Consider the following 20,877-nt stretch of genomic DNA (forward strand, 5'->3'; position numbering starts at 1 on the left):
CCCAGCACCAATAACCCAGCACCAATAACCCAGCACCAATAACCCATCACCAATAACCCATCACCAATAACCCAACACCAATAACCCAATACCAATAACCCACCACCAGCACCAATAACCCAGCACCAATAACCCAACACCAGCACCAATAACCCAGCACCAATAACCCAACACCAATAACCCAACACCAATAACCCAACACCAGCACCAATAACCCAGCACCAATAACCCAACACCAGCACCAATAACCCATCACCAATAACCCAGCACCAATAACCCAACACCAATAACCCATCACCAATAACCCAGCACCAATAACCCAGCACCAATAACCCAACACCAATAACCCAACACCAGCACCAATAACCCAACACCAATAACCCAACACCAGCACCAATAACCCAACACCAATAACCCAACACCAATAACCCAACACCAATAACCCAACACCAGCACCAATAACCCAACACCAGCACTAATAACCCAGCACCAATAACCCAACACCAGCACCAATAACCCAGCACCAATAACCCAACACCCAGCACCAATAACCCAACACCAGCACCAATAACCCAACACCAGCACCAATAACCCAACACTAATAACCCAACACCAATAACCCATCACCAATAACCCAGCACCAATAACCCAGCACCAATAACCCATCACCAATAACCCAGCACCAATAACCCAGCACCAATAACCCAACACCAATAACCCAGCACCAATAACCCAACACCAGCACCAATAACCCAACACCAATAACCCAACACCAGCACTAATAACCCAGCACCAATAACCCAACACCAGCACCAATAACCCAGCACCAATAACCCAGCACCAATAACCCAACACCAGCACCAATAACCCAACACCAGCACCAATAACCCAACACCAATAACCCATCACCAATAACCCAGCACCAATAACCCAACACCAATAACCCAGCACCAATAACCCAGCACCAATAACCCAGCACCAATAACCCAGCACCAATAACCCAGCACCAATAACCCAGCACCAATAACCCAGCACCAATAACCCAACACCAATAACCCAACACCAATAACCCAGCACCAATAACCCAACACCAATAACCCAGCACCAATAACCCAACACCAATAACCCAACACCAATAACCCAGCACCAATAACCCAGCACCAATAACCCAACACCAATAACCCAGCACCAATAACCCAACACCAATAACCCAACACCAATAACCCAGCACCAATAACCCAGCACCAATAACCCAGCACCAATAACCCAACCTTGCTTTAAAGCTTGCAACCCAGCAGTTGGCTGAACCAAACAATAGAGTGTGTTCATATAAGGCCAGTCAGTAAAACAGTGGTTTCAACTCTCTGTCCATCTGAGGGAGGGTGGATCCATGGTCAAATGCTAATTGTCTAGACTGGACTGTCTGTCTGTCATCTGGAACAGGTAACGGCAGCCAGACCCACCATGGAGATGTATATCAAAGCCCTTTGTTAGAAGTGCATAGTGAATTTAGAGCATATATCTAACAAAGCAGAGCTACAGCAGAGAGGGAGAAACATGCCCAACGTCTGTGAGAGGAGACACACTGTGGAGCTGAATGTGGACCCAGCTGTAGTTGTGTTCTTCCATTATAATAGTGCTGACCAAACAGTGACAGGGTACTAAAGTAGCTTGAATAACACCTGGATGTACAAGCTAACACTGATGACGAACGATAAGACAAGGGGAAACAAAAGGGGGGAAAAGAAAGACAGAAAGTGGAAAATTTGCCCTTAACTCTATCATCTATTTTCAGCATCAGCAAACGCTGGCAAATACAATGATGAAGGAAACAAGAGAGACAGGGCTTTAAGTCCAACCGTCCCTCTGTGCAGGAAATAGGATCTCTGTACTCAACTGATATGAGAGGACAGATGCCATACCACTGCAGCATGAGTAGCCTACTATCTGTGCATAATAATACCAGCTCCGTTTATATATGGTTGGTACTATCGTGACAGACTGTTCAAATGGAGGAGCTGGCCAGCCCACACTCCAGATTAGTTTCTAGGTTCTAAGATTGTTACCCAACATAGTACACAACATTGTGAGAATATTGAGGGTCTGCGGGGCTACTATCTCATACAACGGATTGTGTCTCAAATGGCACCCTATTCCCAATACAGTGCACTACTTTTGACCAGAGACCTATGCACAATGGTCAAAAGTAGTGCACTACATAGCAAATATGCTACCATTTGGGATGTAGCCAAAATGTCAGAAGTGATTTCCATTCCCCTTGCGGCTGAATGTGGTGTCTGGCAGGTCTACAACAACAGAGAGCAAGCAACAGGCTGTCTGGCCTGGCCTAGTTCAGCACTGCACCCCTCTGCTCTGTCCTGCCACTGGCTCTGTACTGGCTTCCCCTCCCACCGGAGAAGCATAAAGAGACTGCATGTGTTTGAGCTACAGTCACAATCATTGTGAAAGAGCTACAGTCACAATCATTCCACCCTGACTTTGAGGTTCAGGCCAAATGTAAGTCAGGAGGCATTTTGTGTTTTGGTGTCATGTCCAGAATGCTTAAGAAATGGGAAAATGAAAAGTGCATGCGCGCGAGAGAGAGGAGGGGGAGAAGGGGGGAGAGAGAGAGAGAGAGAGAGAGAGAGAGAGAGAGAGAGAGAGAGAGAGAGAGAGAGAGAGAGAGAGAGAGAGAGAGAGAGAGAGAGAGAGAGAGAGAGAAGGGAAAGGGAGAAAAAAATAAAGGGCATGAAAGCATTGCGATCCGTGTGAAACAAAAGCATCTCTGTTCCAGTGCTTCACTTTGGGCGACCAGGGCGAGAGAGAGCGAGAGAGCGAGACAGAGAGAGAGAGAGAGAGAGAGAGAGGGACAGAGACGGACAGAGACGGACAGAGAGAGACAGAGAGAGACAGAGAGAGAGAGAGAGAGAGAGAGAGAGACAGAGAGAGACAGAGTTGTAACGATACAGCAATGGGATAAAAAAGATGCCGACATCAAAGTTTCTGACTCCCATTGAAAACACACAGTTTGGACTCTATTGACGTCAAACGCTGAGCCAGGTCCTTCTTCAGGGAAACGCGGAGACGCCGGAGGGGACTGTCAAACGAGCCAAGTAACCAGAGCCGAGAGAGGGCTTCCAACAATAGGCCGACGTCAACGGAAGACAATACCCATCATGCATCACAACATCCTACTTCTGAATGAAAAATAAGGAGAAAAGGAGGAAGAAAGACCCACTGGTCCGTTTGATTTCATCCCCGTTTTTCATGGATAAAGACAAGACGAGGCCTAAACATGTGGATGTAAACCTGCATCCCAAACAGCGCTCTATTCCCTATATAGAAAATGCACTACTTAAAATAGTGTACTGTATTACTATAGTGTACATCTTAAAGTAGTGCATTATGTATGGATTAGGGCCGTAAGCTAAGTAGTAATTAAAGTGAGTTTGCATGGATAACACTTCACGAAGCTACCGTCTTTATTTTCTTCTGCTTATCGAAGGAGGTTGACTACACAGCCTGCATTAAAACCCTAATGAGTAGGGAGAGAGCAGCTGGGGGGTAGAGCCTGTCTTTCATCCTTGTGCTATGGCTAGGGTAACACACACACACACACACACACACACACACACACACACACACATTGAAGGAGAACTGTCTGACTCATAGACACAGTCCAACTTCTCAAAGTCAGCCAGCTAAGAGTGTGTGACACCTGAAGACTGTTGAGGAGGGAAGAGAAGAAAAGGAGAAGAGGGGAAGAGGAGAAGAGGAGTGAGGAGAAGCGGGGAAGAAGAGTGAGTAGAAGAGGAGAAGAGGAGTGAGGAGAAGAGGAGTGAGGAGAAGAGTAGTGAGGAGAAGATTAGTGAGAAGAGGAGTGAGGAGAAGAGGAGTGAGGAGAAGCGGAGTGAGGAGTGAGGAGAAGAGGAGTGAGGAGAAGAGGAGTGAGGAGAAGAGGAGTGAGGTGAAGAGGAGAAGAGGAGAAGAGGAGTGAGGAGAAGATTAGTGAGAAGAGGAGTGAGGAGAAGAGGAGTGAGGAGAAGCGGAGTGCAACCTTCCGGTTACTGGCCCAATGCTCTATCCACTACCTGTAACTGAATGCCTAAGGCTGAGATATTGGTAGGAGAGGAACCAGTGGTAACTGATTACATAATACATGAATGCCTAAGGCTGAGATATTGGTAGGAGAGGAACCAGTGGTAACTGATTACATAATAAATGAATGCCTAAGGCTGAGATATTGGTAGGAGAGGAACCAGTGGTAACTGCTTACATAATACATGAATGCCTAAGGCTGAGATATTGGTAGGAGAGGAACCAGTGGGAACTGAACGGTGCAATTGAATGAGTCCAATTGCACCGCACTCTATCATAATTGTAGCTCTTTACATTGTATTTAAGAAGATTTGACTGTACAATGTTGACGAACAGTATCAGAAACAGTGTCCAGATCTAAATTGGGTTAGGACTGAAATTAGTTGAGTGTGTGTGTAAGTTTGTGTATACACAGGCTTGTGTACGTGCATCTGTGTGGGCATGTGTTTGTATGTGTGCACGTGCGTGTGTGTGTACCTCTATGTGTGTGTGTGTGTGTGTGTGTGTGTGTGTGTATGTGTGTGTAAGCACCTGTGTGTGTGTGTGTGTGTGTGTGTGTGTGTGTGTGTGTGTGTGTGTGTGTGTGTGTGTGTGTGTGTGTGTGTGTGTGTGTGTGTGTGTGTGTGACTCACTGCACTCTTTAGGGTCTCTGTTGTTGCGTATGAGGACCTTCTGGTTGTTGGCTCTGAACAGGCCGGTCCAGTTGACGGTGTTGTAGTAGCACAGCTGACTGTTATTGGTGATGTACACGTTACCAGCACTGATCTCATTCAGGGACTGGAGCTGGAGGGATGAGATCCACTGCTGCTTCAACACAAGGAGAGAGATACCACTGGGAGAGGAGAGAGAGGATTGAAGGGGAGAAAGGGGGAGAGGAGAGGGGAAAGGGGGTAGGGGAGAGAGGGAAGATGGAGGAAGGGGGGGGGCGAGAGAGAGAGAGAAAGAGAATGGTGTGAGATGTAAGATGGAGGAGGGGGGGAGAGAGAGAGGTGTTAGAGAAAGAGAATGGTGTGAGATGTAAGATGGAGGAGGGGGGGCGAGAGAGAGAGGTGTTAGAGAAAGAGAATGGTGTGAGAGGTAAGATGGAGGAGGGGGGGCGAGAGAGAGAGGTGTTAGAGAAAGAGAATGGTGTGAGAGGTAATATGGAGGAGGGGGGGGGGGCAAGAGAGAGAGGTGTTAGAGAAAGAGAATGGTGTGAGAGGTAAGATGGAGGAGGGGGGGGGGCGAGAGAGCGAGGTGTTAGAGAAAGAGAATGGTGTGAGATGTAAGATGGAGGAGGGGGGGGCAAGAGAGAGAGGTGTTAGAGAAAGAGAATGGTGTGAGAGGTAAGATGGAGGAGGGCGGGGCGAGAGAGAGAGGTGTTAGAGAAAGAGAATGGTGTGAGAGGTAAGATGGAGGAGGGGGGGAGAGAGAGAGGTGTTAGAGAAAGAGAATGGTGTGAGAGGTAAGATGGAGGAGGGGGGAGAGAGAGAGAGGTGTTAGAGAAAGAGAATGGTGTGAGAGGTAAGATGGAGGAGGGCGGGGCGAGAGAGAGAGGTGTTAGAGAAAGAGAATGGTGTGAGAGGTAAGATGGAGGAGGGGGGGAGAGAGAGAGGTGTTAGAGAAAGAGAATGGTGTGAGAGGTAAGATGGAGGAGGGGGGAGAGAGAGAGAGGTGTTAGAGAAAGAGAATGGTGTGAGAGGTAAGATGGAGGAGGAGAAAACAAGAGGGAGAGAAGATGAAAAAGACCATACAGAGAGTGAGACAGACAGAGAGTGAGACAGACAGAAAGGGGTGAGGAGAAAGAAACAGAAACAGACATAATAGAGATGGAAAGAGAAAGGTCAGAGAGAGAAAATAAAGACAGGCAGGTAATAAGAAAATAGATTAATTCCAAGTTAATACACAGATTATGTTATTCCTGCATGGAGAGTGTGTTAGACTGTTAGCAAACCAACTGACACGGCTCTGTAAATCTTTACATAGCAAAACAGGGATCTTTGACAGCGTCTTCAATCCCTGTGATGCGTACAGCATGCTCCTACAGATAGAGTACCAAAGGCACTCTACCTCTCTCTCCCTTCTCTCTCTCTTTCTCTCTGAAAGGGTCTTTACGTCCCAGAAAGAGCCTTGAAGAGAGGGAGTAGGGAGTGTACAGAGGCACTCAGACTAACAAGAATACAGCTCTCCACTTAGTGATAGGCCACGATGTGTGTGTGAGTGTGTGAGTGTGTATGTGTGTGTGTTTACTTGAAATTGTGAACATGTCATTCTCACACCCACTCTCTCTGCTTGCTAACATATTATGCTATGTCTACTTGAAGCTCTAATAGCGTATAATGACGTTAACGGCAGTAATATCTTGAAAAGAAACTGCTAGCTAGTTAGATAATGTCACCAAAGCAAATCATCACCTATTCTAATGGTTCTCAACCCACAGTGAATCTGCTGTGATGGACATGCAGGCTCTCCACTGCTGTAAACATTATTAAAGTGACTGCTGTACTCTGGAACACTAGTCACTTTAATAATGTTTACATACTGCTTTACTCATTTCATATGTATATACTGTATTCTATTCTACTGTATTTTAGCCAATTCCACTCCGACATTGCTCGTACTAATATTTAGTTCTTAATTCCATTATTTTACTTTAGATTTGTGTGTATTGTTGTGAATTATTAGATAATAATGCACTGTTTGAACCAGGAACACAAGCATTTTGCTACACCCACAATAACATCTGATAAATATGTGTATGTGACCAATACCATTTGATTTGATTACAGTGTAGTGTTTCCATGGGGGTGTGTGTGTGTGTGTGTGTGTGTGTGTGTGTGTGTGTGTGTGTGTGTGTGTGTGTGTGTATCTACGTACATGTGTCATTGACGTTCTGAGCTTAAGGTCTGCCTGCATGTATGGCAATGGATAATGGCTGTCATAGTGCTAACAGATCAGAGTAATGAGAGTGTACAGCCGTGGGAGCCAGATCTATGTGTTTTGTGTGTGTGTGTGCCAGATCTATGTGTGTGTGTGTGTGTGTGTATGTGTGTGTGTGTGTGTGTGTGTGTGTGTGTGTGTGTGTGTGTGCTAGATCTATGTGTGTGTGTGTGTGTGTGTGTGTGTGTGTGTGTGTGTGTGTGTGTGTGTGTGTGTGTGTGTGTGTGTGTGTGTGTGTGTGTGTGTGTGTGTGTGTGTGTGTGTGCCAGATCTATGTGTGTGTGTGTGTGTGTGTGCCAGATCTATGTATGTGTGTATGTGTGTGTGCCAGATCTATGTATGTGTGTATGTGTGTGTGCCAGATCTATGTGTGTGTGTGTGTGCCAGATATATGTGTGTTTGTGTGCCAGATCTATGTGTGTGTGTGTGTGCCAGATCTATGTGTGTGTGTGTGTGGCCAGATCTATGTGTGTGCGTGTGTGCCAGATCTATGTGTGTGTGTGTGTGTGCCAGATCTATGTGTGTGTGTGTGCCAGATCTATGTGTGTGTGTGTGCCAGATCTATGTGTGTGTGTGTGTGTGACAGATCTATGTGTGTGTGTGTGTGTGTGCCAGATCTATGTGTGTGTGTGTGTGCCAGATCTATGTGTGTGTGTGTGTGCCAGATCTATGTGTGTGTGTGTGTGTGCCAGATGAGTCCAATTGCACCGCACTCTATCATAATTGTAGCTCTTTACATTGTATTTAAGAAGATTTGACTGTACAATGTTGACGAACAGTATCAGAAACAGTGTCCAGATCTAAATTGGGTTAGGACTGAAATTAGTTAAGTGTGTGTGTAAGTTTGTGTATACACAGGCTTGTGTACGTGCATCTGTGTGGGCATGTGTTTGTATGTGTGCACGTGCGTGTGTGTGTACCTCTATGTGTGTGTGTGTGTGTGTGTGTGTGTGTGTGTATGTGTGTGTAAGCACCTGTGTGTGTGTGTGTGTGTGTGTGTGTGTGTGTGTGTGTGTGTGTGTGTGTGTGTGTGTGTGTGTGTGTGTGTGTGTGTGTGTGTGTGTGTGTGTGTGTGTGTGTGTGTGTGTGTGTGTGTGTGTGTGTGTGTGTGTGTGTGTGTGTGTGTGTGCAGGCGTGGGAGTCATGGGGAAGCTCTGGCATGTTACATGATTAATTGTGATGACATTCCGTCTATCAAATTAGCTGACTATATATATCCAGTTGGATAGCTATGGGGTTGTTCTGATGGGATCTCAAAGGAACAACAACATTACAACCATTCTTATATGATAGACTGACTGTACACAACCTAATGGTAATTCACTAGCTCCTGTTAAAATAGTGCAACATTCTTAACACACCTCAAAGTCAGGTACAATAATGATGTACTGTAGAGTATGTGTGAGAGGTGTTCGCCAGGGCTCCGTACTCCAGACCTACCTGTTCAGTGCTCTCCATCCTATGGTTGCCAGATCCTCAGGTCCGTACTGTAGTAATGTATTATAGTAATGTACTGTACTAATGTACTGTATGAATGTACTGTACTAATATACTGTAGTAATGTATTATAGTAATGTACTGTGCTAATGTACTGTATTAATGTACTGTACTAATGTACTGTACTAATATACTGTAGTAATGTATTATAGTATTGTACTGTACTAATGTACTGTATTAATGTACTGTACTAATGTACTGTACTAATATACAGTAGTAATGTAGTGTAGGTTCTTACCTGTATAGAGCTCTGCCTCCTATGGTTGCCAGATTGGAGAAGACACTCAGGTCTGTCATGTTCTCTGGCCACGACTGGATGTTCAGGAAACCTACAGGCACAGAACAAATCGCATCACAGCCAATCAAATTACATCATATATCTGTGATGTATTACCAGATCCACATAAATTCCTAACTCACATTAGTTAAACATGTCAAATATATGACCATGAAGATATATACTGTACATATTTTTGCATTTCCTGTATCTGCCTCTGGGCGTTAAATCATTTAGCAGGATGAATGAAATGCATTTCCTGTATCTGCCTCTGGGCGTTAAATCATTTAGCAGGATGAATGAAATGCATTTCCTGTATCTGCCTCTGGGCGTTAAATCATTTAGCAGGATGAATGAAATGCATTTCCTGTATCTGCCTCTGGGCGTTAAATCATTTAGCAGGATGAATGAAATGCATTTCCTGTATCTGCCTCTGGGCGTTAAATCATTTAGCAGGATGAATGAAATGCATTTCCTGTATCTGCCTCTGGGCGTTAAATCATTTAGCAGGATGAATGAAATGCATTTCCTGTATCTGCCTCTGGGCGTTAAATCATTTAGCAGGATGAATGAAATGCTGCGCTGATGACCATGGATCATTTAGAAAATGTAATAATGGATTCAATAAATTTAATATTTAGAGATGAGGGGTGAAATCTCATTCCAGCCAGGAGAGGACAAACAGAATGGACAGATGAAGAGGAGGAGAGAAGAGAAAATGAGAGGAGATGAGAGAATAGGCGATAGAGGAGAGGAAACAGGTTATGAAGTTATGAGGACCATGGACAACACAAAATACCCAAATTACTTTAACATTGAAAACTCCAGACGGCAGCATATTCCCAGGGATACATTTCATAATAGTTCCATAACTGATATTTTGATTGGCTTTAAACAAATTCATTCACATTGGTAAGGGATATGAGAGGATCTAATGAAAGGCATGAGGCTCATATCAGCATGTGTTCATATCCCTGATTTAATGCATCTCCCCAGTCTGATTATGTGAGATGAGTTCCTAAAAGAACCTAGTTTATAACTTGTTGACAAGAGACAGATAACCTTCAAGTCTGCCGTCATCATTCTGCCGGTATCAGTCCTGTTTCTCTCCTGTGTGAGCTACTGGCTGCTTCTGAAATGGTACCATATTTACTATAAAGCACACTACTTTTGACCAGGGACCCTTGGGCTTTGGTCAAAAGTAATGCACTATCTAGGGAATAAGGTGTCATTTCGGACGCAGTCAATGGGTCCATCTAGCTCAGTGCCAGATGCGACTAAAGTCATCTATAATTACTATACATCAGACTAACCGATTATAAGTTGAACCTTAATCAAATGTATATGAATGAAATGCATCACAACCTGCTTTCTATGCCATTAGCATTCTTGAATGCTACCTCCAATATAAAATGGCAACGATTAGCTCCGTTAGAGCTAGTGTCTGATGACGGTAATTGCTTTAATGACAAAATTGCAGCAAGCAATGGCAAGCCTCTCTCTCACCTCTCTTTCACTCACTCATTCTCTCTATGTCTCTCTCTTTCTTTCTTTCTATCTTTCTCTCTAAACCTGTCTCGTCTTCTTTCCTCAAGAGGTATATGTTTGTTTTTCCTAGAAAGGAGAGGTGGGAGATGGGGAGATGAGAGGTGGGAAGGAGAGCTAGGGATGAGAGGTGGAGAGTAGGAGAGATAGGAGAGGTGGAGAGGTGGGCAGGGCGCTTCATCACTTCATTTTGCTAATGGTGCTAACAAGTACCTGCCTGCCTTCCTGGGCTAACAGCTTTACACAAACAGCAGCAATAGGGAAGGGAAAGGGGATACCTAGTCAGTTGCACAATTGAATGCACTCAACTGAAATGTGTCTTCTGCATTTAATCCAATCAGAGAGGTGCGGGGGGGAGGGGGGGGGGGGGGGGGGGTGCTTTAATCAACGTCCACATCATCAGTGCACAGGGAGCAGTTGTTGTAGGGAGTTTACTGCCTTGCTCAAGTGCAAAACGGCAGATTTTTCCACGTTGCCAGCTCGGGATTCAAACCAGTGACCTTTCGGTTACTGGCTCAACACTCTTAACCGCTAGCCATTTGTCAACAGGTAAAACACTCAGCATATCTATTTAAAGGTGCTGTACTGTACAGGAAGTTCTGTTCTAGCTGTGGGTGTTCTCCTTATTCTATATTCTACTGTATATCTCCTCAGCTTATTCTCTCGCTCTCCCTCTTTCTCTTACTCTTCTCTCTCTTTATATCTATTTTCCTCTCTCTCTCTCTAACCCCCTGTGGGCAGTAAACAACTGCTGAAAGGATGGAGTCAGTAGCCGAGCATGCTAGAGCTTCTAGAGTAGAGTAGAGTGGGGGTTTAGGTTCACTGAGTGCCACATTACTGGCGCATCCATGCGAAAGACAAATTACCCAGTATTGCCTTACAGAGAGGAGGGCCACAGGCACCAGATCAAGGGTTAAGAGTTTTAAAGCACCAATGATTACAGTCAAAGCCATGCACTGGGAACCTCACTTATGCTAAATTGCTTCAGTGGATGGCCCACCGACCGTACTGTTTGGATAAGCATGCACTGACCTCGTGGAAGGAGATAAAAACAAGGGGCTATGTTTTAGAAGAACACTTGGCAGGAGAAGAGATGTAGGGTGAGATGGTAGCCTCCTACACTGACTGTCATCTGAGAGCTATACAATTCAGAGATGGTAACCCCTAGGTTGAAGCAGAAGGGATGGCGGTGTGTGTGTGTGTGTGTGTGTGTGTGTGTGTGTGTGTGTGTGTGTGTGTGTGTGTGTGTGTGTGTGTGTGTGTGTGTGTGTGTGTGTGTGTGTGTGTGTGTGTGTGTGTGTGTGTGTGTGTGTGTGTGTGTATCAATGCCTGTATGTATGTGAGTGTATGTATAAGTGTGTGTGTGTGCATCAATGCCTGTATGTGTGTGTGTTTGTGTGTGACAGAGGGTGATAGGGGTGCCATGCATGCCTGGCCATGGGTCTACAGGGTTGTGTCCCAAATGGCAGCCTATTCCCTATTTAGTAGTGCACTCTACAGAGAATGGGGTGCCATTTGGGAGGCATATATTGGCTGTACCAGCTCACGTCCTGTCACAGGAATGAAGGGATGAGGGGGAGCAGGAGTAGGGGAGGAAAAGAGGGGAGGAGGAAGGGGGATTCACTCTACATTAATTCACGCACACACCCACGCACTCATGCACGCACGCACACACACTACGGACCCCCCTTCATGCTCCGTGTGAAACTATAGAGCTATGAAACGTGGAGTTCTAGATCCCCATGGGAGAAGAGATAGAGAGACCCTCATCTCATCCCAATTCATCATACTCTTTCAGCTTGTCTTTGGTGTATGGTGTCTTGTGGGAAACAGCAAACACACACAAGGCCCCTTTATACTGAGTCAAATTGTAAGAGAGGGAACACCATGCACATTTGATGAGGGCAAAACAAAATAAAACAGAATAATTTAAAGATGCATGGATAGGGGGATTTCTACAGTAGGCCTGCATGTCCTTCTCTAAAACATTACACCATACATTATATATACACAGAGCATAACAAACATGAAGAACACCTTCCTAAAATTGAATTGCACCTCCCCCTTTGCCCTCAGAACAACCTCAATTTGTCAGGGCATGGACTCTAAAAGAGGTTGATAGAGTTCCACAGGGATGCTGGCCCATGTTGACTCCAATGCTTCTCACAGTTGTGTCAAACTGGCTGGATGCCCATTGGGGGGTGCCCTTTGGCTGGTGGACCACCCAGCACCATTGCAGTTCTTGACACAAACTGGTGCGCCTGGCACCTACTACCATACCCCATTCAAAGGCACTTAAATATTTTGTCTTGCCCATTCACCCTCTGAATGGCACACACACACAATACCATGTCTCAATTGTCTCAAGGCTTAAAAATCCTTCTTTAACCTGTATCCTCCCCTTCATCTACAGTGATTGAAGTGGATTTTAACAAGTGGCATCAATAAGGGATCATATCTTTCACCTGGATTCACCTGGTCAGTTAATGTATATTTTCCCAAGGACAATTAGAAAAGACTGAATGACATGGTATCAGAAATGTATATTTATTTTTTCTGATATTTATTTTATTTGGATATCTGTTCTTAACTGACTTAAGAAGATGCATTGTGGAAATGGACATGGTTTAGCCATAATTATGACTTTTTGTCTGTGTTAATTAAATACAATTATAATGTGTCTCACCTGTGATCTCCCTAACAGTCCGGAACACATTCAGCTTCTCTGGATCCAAAGCTTTAATGTTGTGGTACACATCCCTGTAAGGGAGAGAGGGAGAGGAAAGAGCGAGAGAGATGGAAGAGAGAGAGAGAGAGTCAGAGAGAGGGGTGAGCGAGAGAGATGAGAGAGAGAGAGAAAGAGAGTGAGAGCGAGAGAGAGCGAGAGAGACAAATATGAAGCAGGATGAGAGATTGGGAGAGGGAGAGAAAGAGAGAGAGAGGGGAGAGAAAAAGAGAGAGGGGTGAGAGAGAGAAAGAAAGGAAACAGAGAGAATGAGCGAGAGAGAAACAAAGTGAAAGAGACAAATATTTAGGATTAGAAACAGAAAGCGGTCAAGCCACCCACATAACCACTGTTTCTATCATATTACAGGGAGGCGAGCTGTCTAGAGCAGGGTTATTCAACTGGGGGTCCACGTCCTCTGGAGCTATTGCAGGGGGTCCGCGACAACAGAATAAACACATTTTGAATTACGTAAATACAGTACAATAGTTAGGAAACTACACTCATTGGAGCCAATGATACTCACTGGAGTACCTGACACAAGCTTTGAAAAAGCACCCGCGAATAGGCTACCACTGTGCCAAGTGCAACTGGCTGCTGGTAAACTTTCTTGACTTCTTGACATAAATTTCAGACAAACTTCATGGCTAAGCTTTGTTTAATCATTTAAACAGCAGCTCTTAGCAAAAATGTGTTTGGAGTGACCTTTCTAGGTAATCCACCCATGCGTCAATCTGAGTCACATAATATAAAATACACCATCAAATTCAGTCAGTTTAAGCTAGAGATATCAGTTTTTTTCTGCATGGGCTGCGTTTCAATCCAAAATGGGTTGGTCTTCAACTTCGGCAGTGGAAGGTGTTTGTCAGACCACGAAGACGTCTGTAGCGTCCGCACGGTTTGGCCTAGACACTAATATGATCACTCTATGGAAAGGGTAGACTTTCACAAACATGATGGTTATATCCGCTTTACTTCACAACTTGTCTGAAGTCGATAACGCTGATGTGCCAACTTCTGTCAGTAGCGTCCGAACAGTTAGAGCTACAAACTAAGTGTAACCCATAAAAAACGATTAGTGGTATTTTTGTTAGCTTTGTGCCAACAAAAATAACAGGTTAAATATATATCCAAAAATAGATATATTTCCTGAGCTTTCTTATATCTCCTAGATATAGAAGACATTTCCATACCTTATTCCTTAATATACATTTTTTGACTGTCTTTTTTACCGTTTATGAATGTATTATTCAATGCGTTTCTATGGGCTATAGTAATGTCATGACATAGCTCTTTCTGGGTGTAGATCGTGGCTTCCCCCTCTCTCACTCTCTCCTACACCCAGGTTCTGTTATCTCAGGTCGTAAATTCCTGGCAGAGACTCTCTTCCCCTTTTTTTGAAGAGAGAAAGACCACAGAGTGAACAAAATATTTCATACGGCCCTCTTCTACTGTTATGAATAAAAGCCTCTCCTAAGAAAATCATCTTCAGACTAAGCAAACCCACAGTGTGAGCTGTGATTGTGAATAGTTAAGACCACAAAAACCTCAGTGTAAGCTAAAGTTGCAAGGGTTGTTGAATTCCTAATCATACCACATTGGCTACACGGCTGGAAATGGTTCAACTATGAGACTATCGATCCCTACAGAATAAGAGCAAATCTTAGATACTAATTACTAGTCTGCGGCTAGAAATTATGTAAATCTGGGATGCGAATACCGACAACCTCCAAAACATCTATTCTAAGAACAATGGATGCCTGACGTATCCTTTACACCAGACCCTATCAGGAGCCGCCACCATGAGTAGCCAGATAATCTCTGATGAACTGACCAACGATTCCAACAGAGAAGACAACAACTACATAATGGCATAAATATATTGATAGCAATTATTCCAGAATGAGTGAGCAAAGGATTAGCATTTCAATGAATATAATTATCCAATGTGTGTAGTGATCCATTTTGTCTATCCCGCTCTCTCAGTCCACACCCCCTTCTCTTTGTCCACTAAGCCGTCATATCGGTTTAGGCCACTAGGGGATATTCCCTATCATTGTTAGTAACCAATATCTACTGTTTGTTTGTTTATGCATTTCTGTGATTATTTAGTTAGTTAGTAAATCAATTATTAAGCCAATTGGTGTATGGATGAGACTGCCGTGAGGTAAAGAATAATTAATTAATAGAAGACTAATTGATCAGATATTAAAATATCTGAAGAGTTATAATCGGAAAAGTATAACTTTGTAATCTGAAGATTTTCCGTGGTGCCCCAACTTCCTAGTTAATTAAATGTACATTATTAGTTTAATCACGTAATAATAATTACAGAGAATTGATTTGATAAAATAAAAGTCTTCACCTTTAATGATGCCAAAGACACAGTATGCCAAAGACAGTAGTAATGGCAAAATTCTATATTTGATCTAATCATTTGTCAATATTTTTTGAGATACCTAAAGGGGTCCTAAAACTCCAAATCAAATTCGCTAAACGATCCATTGCATGACCGTCTTAAAACAATTCCATGTTAGCTTAGTACCCCCCCCCCCCCCCACCAGCTTAGATTTTTAGAGGTTCTGATAGGCTATGTTAGAGTTTACACATCCTCTTCCAATTATAATGTGGATAGGTTAAAATAACAAAAGGTCATTTCCATTTCAATTCAGTCAATTTGGCAAGTAAGCTTTCAGTTTATTTGACAAGGTCCATGGCTTTTGTGCCAAGACATGGAACACTGATCCTAAAGTGTGTTGTGTGGTTGGGAACAGAAGGTACCTGGTGTGTGTGTGTGTGTGTGTGTGTGTGTGTGTGTGTGTGTGTGTGTGTGTGTGTGTGTGTGTGTGTGTGTGTGTGTGTGTGTGTGTTTTGCTCTCACCCTTTAATGCCAGTGATGAGGAAGACCAGGTTTCCATTGATCTTGGTACAGTTGGTGAACTTGTCTATGTTGCTGGAGTCCACGGTCTGAGCAGACTGCAGACTGGCTGTACCTATACCGTCACAAGCTAAAACAGATAAGGAGATGAAGATGAAGAAGGAGAAGAAGATTACTTGGTCAAATAGTCCCCAAAAATTAAACGGAAATGTGTGTTCTGGCTTTATCCCAAACACTTTGAAATACTCATATGGAACAGACAGCCACTAGAAGATACACAGAGTTTGGAGAGGTTGGAGCAGTGGGTAAGCCAGTGGGTAAGCACAACCACAACATAACCACAGCTCAACCCCAATTACATCCAATCAACCAGATGAATAAACTGGATGTGAATGACAGGATGATAGGGTTCAGGACGGTGCAGGACTGGACACCTTTAGGACAGATGTCAGTGCAGGCGATGCACATCTTGATGCGGTTCTGCTCCACCTCCATCTTGTTGCTGGGACAAGCCCTCACACAGGAGCTGTGGTCCACCACAAAGTTATCTGGAACAGCAAACATAGAGTTAAAAGTAGTATGTGTCAGAGCAATTCCAAGGCAGTACCCACTGGGAAACATGTTATGGATGTAATCTGTGGAACAGGTTGCATGAGAACAGACTGATTTGAACTGGTATTGATATGTGTGCCATGGAGGTTTAAAGGTCAACTGCCCCTTAGAACCAACGTCTCAGGTTTTAAATGGCCTATGTGGCATCGATATGAGTCAAAATAATTCATTCTAGTGTCAAAATTGACTACAAAGTGTTAATAGGATCATTTTGGTCATAAAGCCAGTCTTGTTCAAAACAGAGTTTGGTAAGTGATCGCATCATGACATACTTGAGGGTTTGTTTTGGATTACAATTATGTCAACGAATCATCCCGTTTTGCCTATTAACACATGGTGGCACCGTGTTTTCTGGAAAAAGACTGGGGGAGTTTGCTTTACATGGCCCAGTGACATCTCCTTAGGGGGACCAATGGAATGGTACAATTTTTGCCAGCTTGCTTTCAATAATGTTTAAACTCAAATCTACTGTCCTTGTTTGTTGTGATTTAATAGCAAAGACACACCCAAGAAACACCCACATTAAACCACACCCCCAAGACAACTCTCGTTTGCATTCAGTCATGACCGCTAGCATTTCTTAATGAGCATTGATGAAAAACAAGTTCAAATCAGGAAGTGCAGTCATCCTTTAATGTAAATAAATGTCTTCCTTATGAGACTTGAAGGCAATGAATAGCAGTGGAACGTGACTACTGCTGCTGTGCTCCTGAAGATGACTCCTGTGATTAAAGATGTTCCTTGTCCTATTTATCTTGTTTTATTGTTTTATTGTTCTCTCCAGGTGAGCGCATATCTACTTTACTGCTTTGGCCCTGCTGGTATAACATCTGATAGTCTGAACTGAGAAAGGAGTTTAGGGATAGAAATACACATCAAATGAGATTGTAGGGGACCAATGATTGCTTTTCTCACAGCCTCAGGCATGGAGGTGGACACTGAAATGACAGGTACCTCCTCAGGGGTCCTTGTGGCAGTGCAGGAAATAAAAGAGCCTGGGTCATCACTAAACACCGAAAATAACTAATCAGACTGAAATGGGGAGGGACTACCTGAACTTGTCCAATAATAACATTTTTGTTTTTTTTTGTTAAAAAAACATTTGCTACGGTGTGCCCTAATAAGTCTGATCCATGTGGTCCTTCATCAGTAGTGGGCTGCATTAGAGGCAGCACACCCCTCACTCTCTCTTCCTGTTAGGAGCCAGAGCTCCTAGCAGAATGCCAGGCACACGCCCCAGGAGAGGAGAGGAGAAGAGAGAAGAGAAGAGGGAAGACAGTTTAAATCAGTGGAGGAAATGGCTGCTTCAAAGGAAGGGGAGGATGAAGGGGAGATGTGAAGAGGGGGCTAAGTAGAGATGATCGAGGAAGTTTCTCGCTGCATTCCTCAGGGAAAAAAGTTCAGACTTTAAAAAAAGAGGTTTGAGAAATGAATCAATATCCTGAGGCCCTTGGTAATTCATGAAAATGACCAGCCTGCTCTGCTCCGCTAGTGATGATGAGTCAAGGCCTAGGCCAAAGGTAGGCAACTATGTTCAGCCGCAGGCCAATTTTTGTCAGAGCAAACATAATTAGAATAATTTGTACACAGCAAATTGCGTTTAAAACCAAGATATGGTCACCATGCCAGTGTTCTCCCAAAATAAGATTGTCACTACGCCACATTGTCAGTTTTGTTGCACCACTATATAAAGATTTCACAGCAAGTGAAACTGATATTTAGTAATGATAGAGTAACTTAGATCACCGATGACATCGTTATGAATTGTGATAGAGGGAATTCATAAATGTTAAGCGCTATCATGTTCCTCAATTAATTCAGCGCATTTCAGCAGTAGGCCTTGGCTATCTTGATACCCCAAGTAGGCTATAGCATTGTCGAAACATACAAACTTTGTAACAACAGTCAAGCAAAAGTAAAATGATCAAAGTGGCTAAACATGCTAGATAATGTCCAACTCGCGACAGAATATCTCCTATGTGGCAAAATAGAGTTGATGGTTATACAGATAACAGATCAGCTCATGAACAACAGGGAGACGAAGAGAGGAAATTGTTTAAAAATCAAGGTATCTTAAAAATATTGTTTGTTTGTTGAAATACACTGCTCAAAAAAATAAAGGGAACACTTAAACAACACAATGTAACTCCAAGTCAATCACACTTCTGTGAAATCAAACTGTCCACTTAGGAAGCAACACTGATTGACAATAAATTTCACATGCTGTTGTGCAAATGGAATAGACAAAAGGTGGAAATTATAGGCAATTAGCAAGACACCCCCAAAAAAGGAGTGATTCTGCAGGTGGTGACCACAGACCACTTCTCAGTTCCTATGCTTCCTGGCTGATGTTTTGGTCACTTTTGAATGCTGGCGGTGCTCTCACTCTAGTGGTAGCATGAGACTGAGTCTACAACCCACACAAGTGGCTCAGGTAGTGCAGTTCATCCATGATGGCACATCAATGCGAGCTGTGGCAAAAAGGTTTGCTGTGTCTGTCAGCGTAGTGTCCAGAGCATGGAGGTGCTACCAGGAGACAGGCCAGTACATCAGGCCAGTACACAAAATGACCTCCAGCAGGCCACAAATGTGCATCATGATGCTGCCACCCCCGTGCTTCACGGATGGGATGGTGTTATTCGGCTTGCAATCCTCCCCCTTTTCCTCCAAACATAACGATGGTCATTATGACCAAAGAGTTCTATTTTTGTTTCATCAGACCAGAGGACATTTTTCCAAAAAGTACGATGTTTGTCCCCATGTGCAGTTGCAAACCGTAGTCTGGCTTTTTTATGGCAGATTTGGAGCAGTGGCTAATTCCTTGCTGAGCGGCCTTTCAGGTTATGTCGATATAGGACTCGTTTTACTGTGGATATAGATACTTTTGTACCTGTATCTTCACAAGGTCCTTTGCTGTTGTTCTGGGATTGATTTGCACTTTTCGCATCAAATTACTTTCAGCTCTAGGAGAAAGAACGCGTCTCCTTCCTGAGCGAGATGAGGGCTGCGTGGTCCCATGGTGTTTATACTTGCGTACTATTGTTTTGATCAGATGAACGTGGCACCTTCAGGCATTTTGAAATTGCTCCCAAGGATGAACCAGACTTGTGGAGGTCTACCATTGTTTTCTGAGGTCTTGGCTTCAGATTTCTTTTGATTTTACCATGATGTCAAGCAAAGAGGCACAGAGTTTGAAGGTAGGCCTTGAAATACATCCACAGGTACACCTCCAATTGACTTTTTTTATTACATTTTTTATTTCACCTTTATTTGACCAGGTAGGCCAGTTGAGAAGAAGTTCTCATTTACAACTGTGACCTGGCCAAGATAAAGCAAAGCGGTGTGACAAAAAACAACAACACAGAGTTACACGTGGGATAAACAAAAGTACAGTCAATAACACAATAGAAAAATTGTGTGCAAAGGGAGTAAGGAGATGTGTGCAAATGGAGTAAGGAGGTAAGGCAATAAACAGGCCATAGTAGCGAAGTAATTATAATTTAGCTAACTAACACTGTAGTGATGGATGTGCAGATGATGATGTGCAAGTAGAAATACTGGTGTGCAAAAGAACACAAAAAGTCAATAAAAACAATATGGGGATGAGGTAGTTAGTTAGATGGGCTATTTACAGATGGGCTGTGTACAGCTGCAGTAAGCTGCTCAGATAGCTGATGCTTAAAGTTAGTGAGGGAGATATAAGTTTCCAACTTCATTGATTTTTGCAATTCGTTCCAGTCATTGGCAGCAGAGAACTGTAAGGAAAGGTGGCCAAAGTAGGTGTTGGCTTTGGGGATGACCAGTGAGATATACCTGCTGGAGAGCGTGCTATGGGTGGGTGTTGTTATGGTGACCAGTGAGCTGAGATAAGGCGGAGCTTTACCTAGCAAAGAGTTATAGATTATCTGTAGCCAGTGGGTCTGGTGTCAAGTTGTCCACATATTGTCCACATATTCTAAGTCAGAACCGTCCAGAGTAGTGATGCTAGTTGGATGGGCGGGTTCGGGCAGCGATCGGTTGAAGAGCATGCATTTAGTTTTACTTGCGTTTAAGAGCAGTTGGAGGCCACGGAAGGTGTGTTGTATGGTGTTGAAGCTCGTTTGGAGGTTTGTTAACACAGTGTCCAATGAAGGGCCATGAATGGTGTTGTCTACATAGAGGTGGATCAAGATATCACCCGCAGCAAGAGCGTCATCGTTGATATATACAGAGAAAAGAGTCGGCCCGAGAATTGAACCGTGTGGTTCCTCCCATAGAGATTGCCAGAGGTCCGGACAACCATCCCTCCGATTTGACACACTGAACTCTATCTGAGAAGTAGTTGGT

The 20,877-nt window shown here is 43.7% G+C and overlaps 1 protein-coding gene across 4 annotated transcripts in view; it reads right to left on the bottom strand.

The window, feature by feature from the left end:
- The window catches only part of LOC129816567 (receptor tyrosine-protein kinase erbB-4-like), a 634,779-nt gene that overhangs the window by 152,508 nt on the left and 461,394 nt on the right, over window positions 1-20,877 (bottom strand). For all 4 annotated transcript variants that reach the window (XM_055871183.1, XM_055871182.1, XM_055871185.1 and 1 more), the window contains exons 8-12: window positions 16,374-16,487; window positions 15,943-16,069; window positions 13,023-13,096; window positions 8,753-8,843; window positions 4,731-4,930 (exon numbers count right to left, since the gene is read on the bottom strand). In XM_055871183.1, coding sequence (XP_055727158.1) covers window positions 4,731-4,930; window positions 8,753-8,843; window positions 13,023-13,096; window positions 15,943-16,069; window positions 16,374-16,487 — 606 coding nt within the window. The remainder of the gene's footprint in view (window positions 1-4,730; window positions 4,931-8,752; window positions 8,844-13,022; window positions 13,097-15,942; window positions 16,070-16,373; window positions 16,488-20,877) is intronic.

Source organism: Salvelinus fontinalis, chromosome 19, assembly GCF_029448725.1.
Source record: "Salvelinus fontinalis isolate EN_2023a chromosome 19, ASM2944872v1, whole genome shotgun sequence".
Lineage (NCBI taxonomy): Eukaryota > Metazoa > Chordata > Actinopteri > Salmoniformes > Salmonidae > Salvelinus > Salvelinus fontinalis.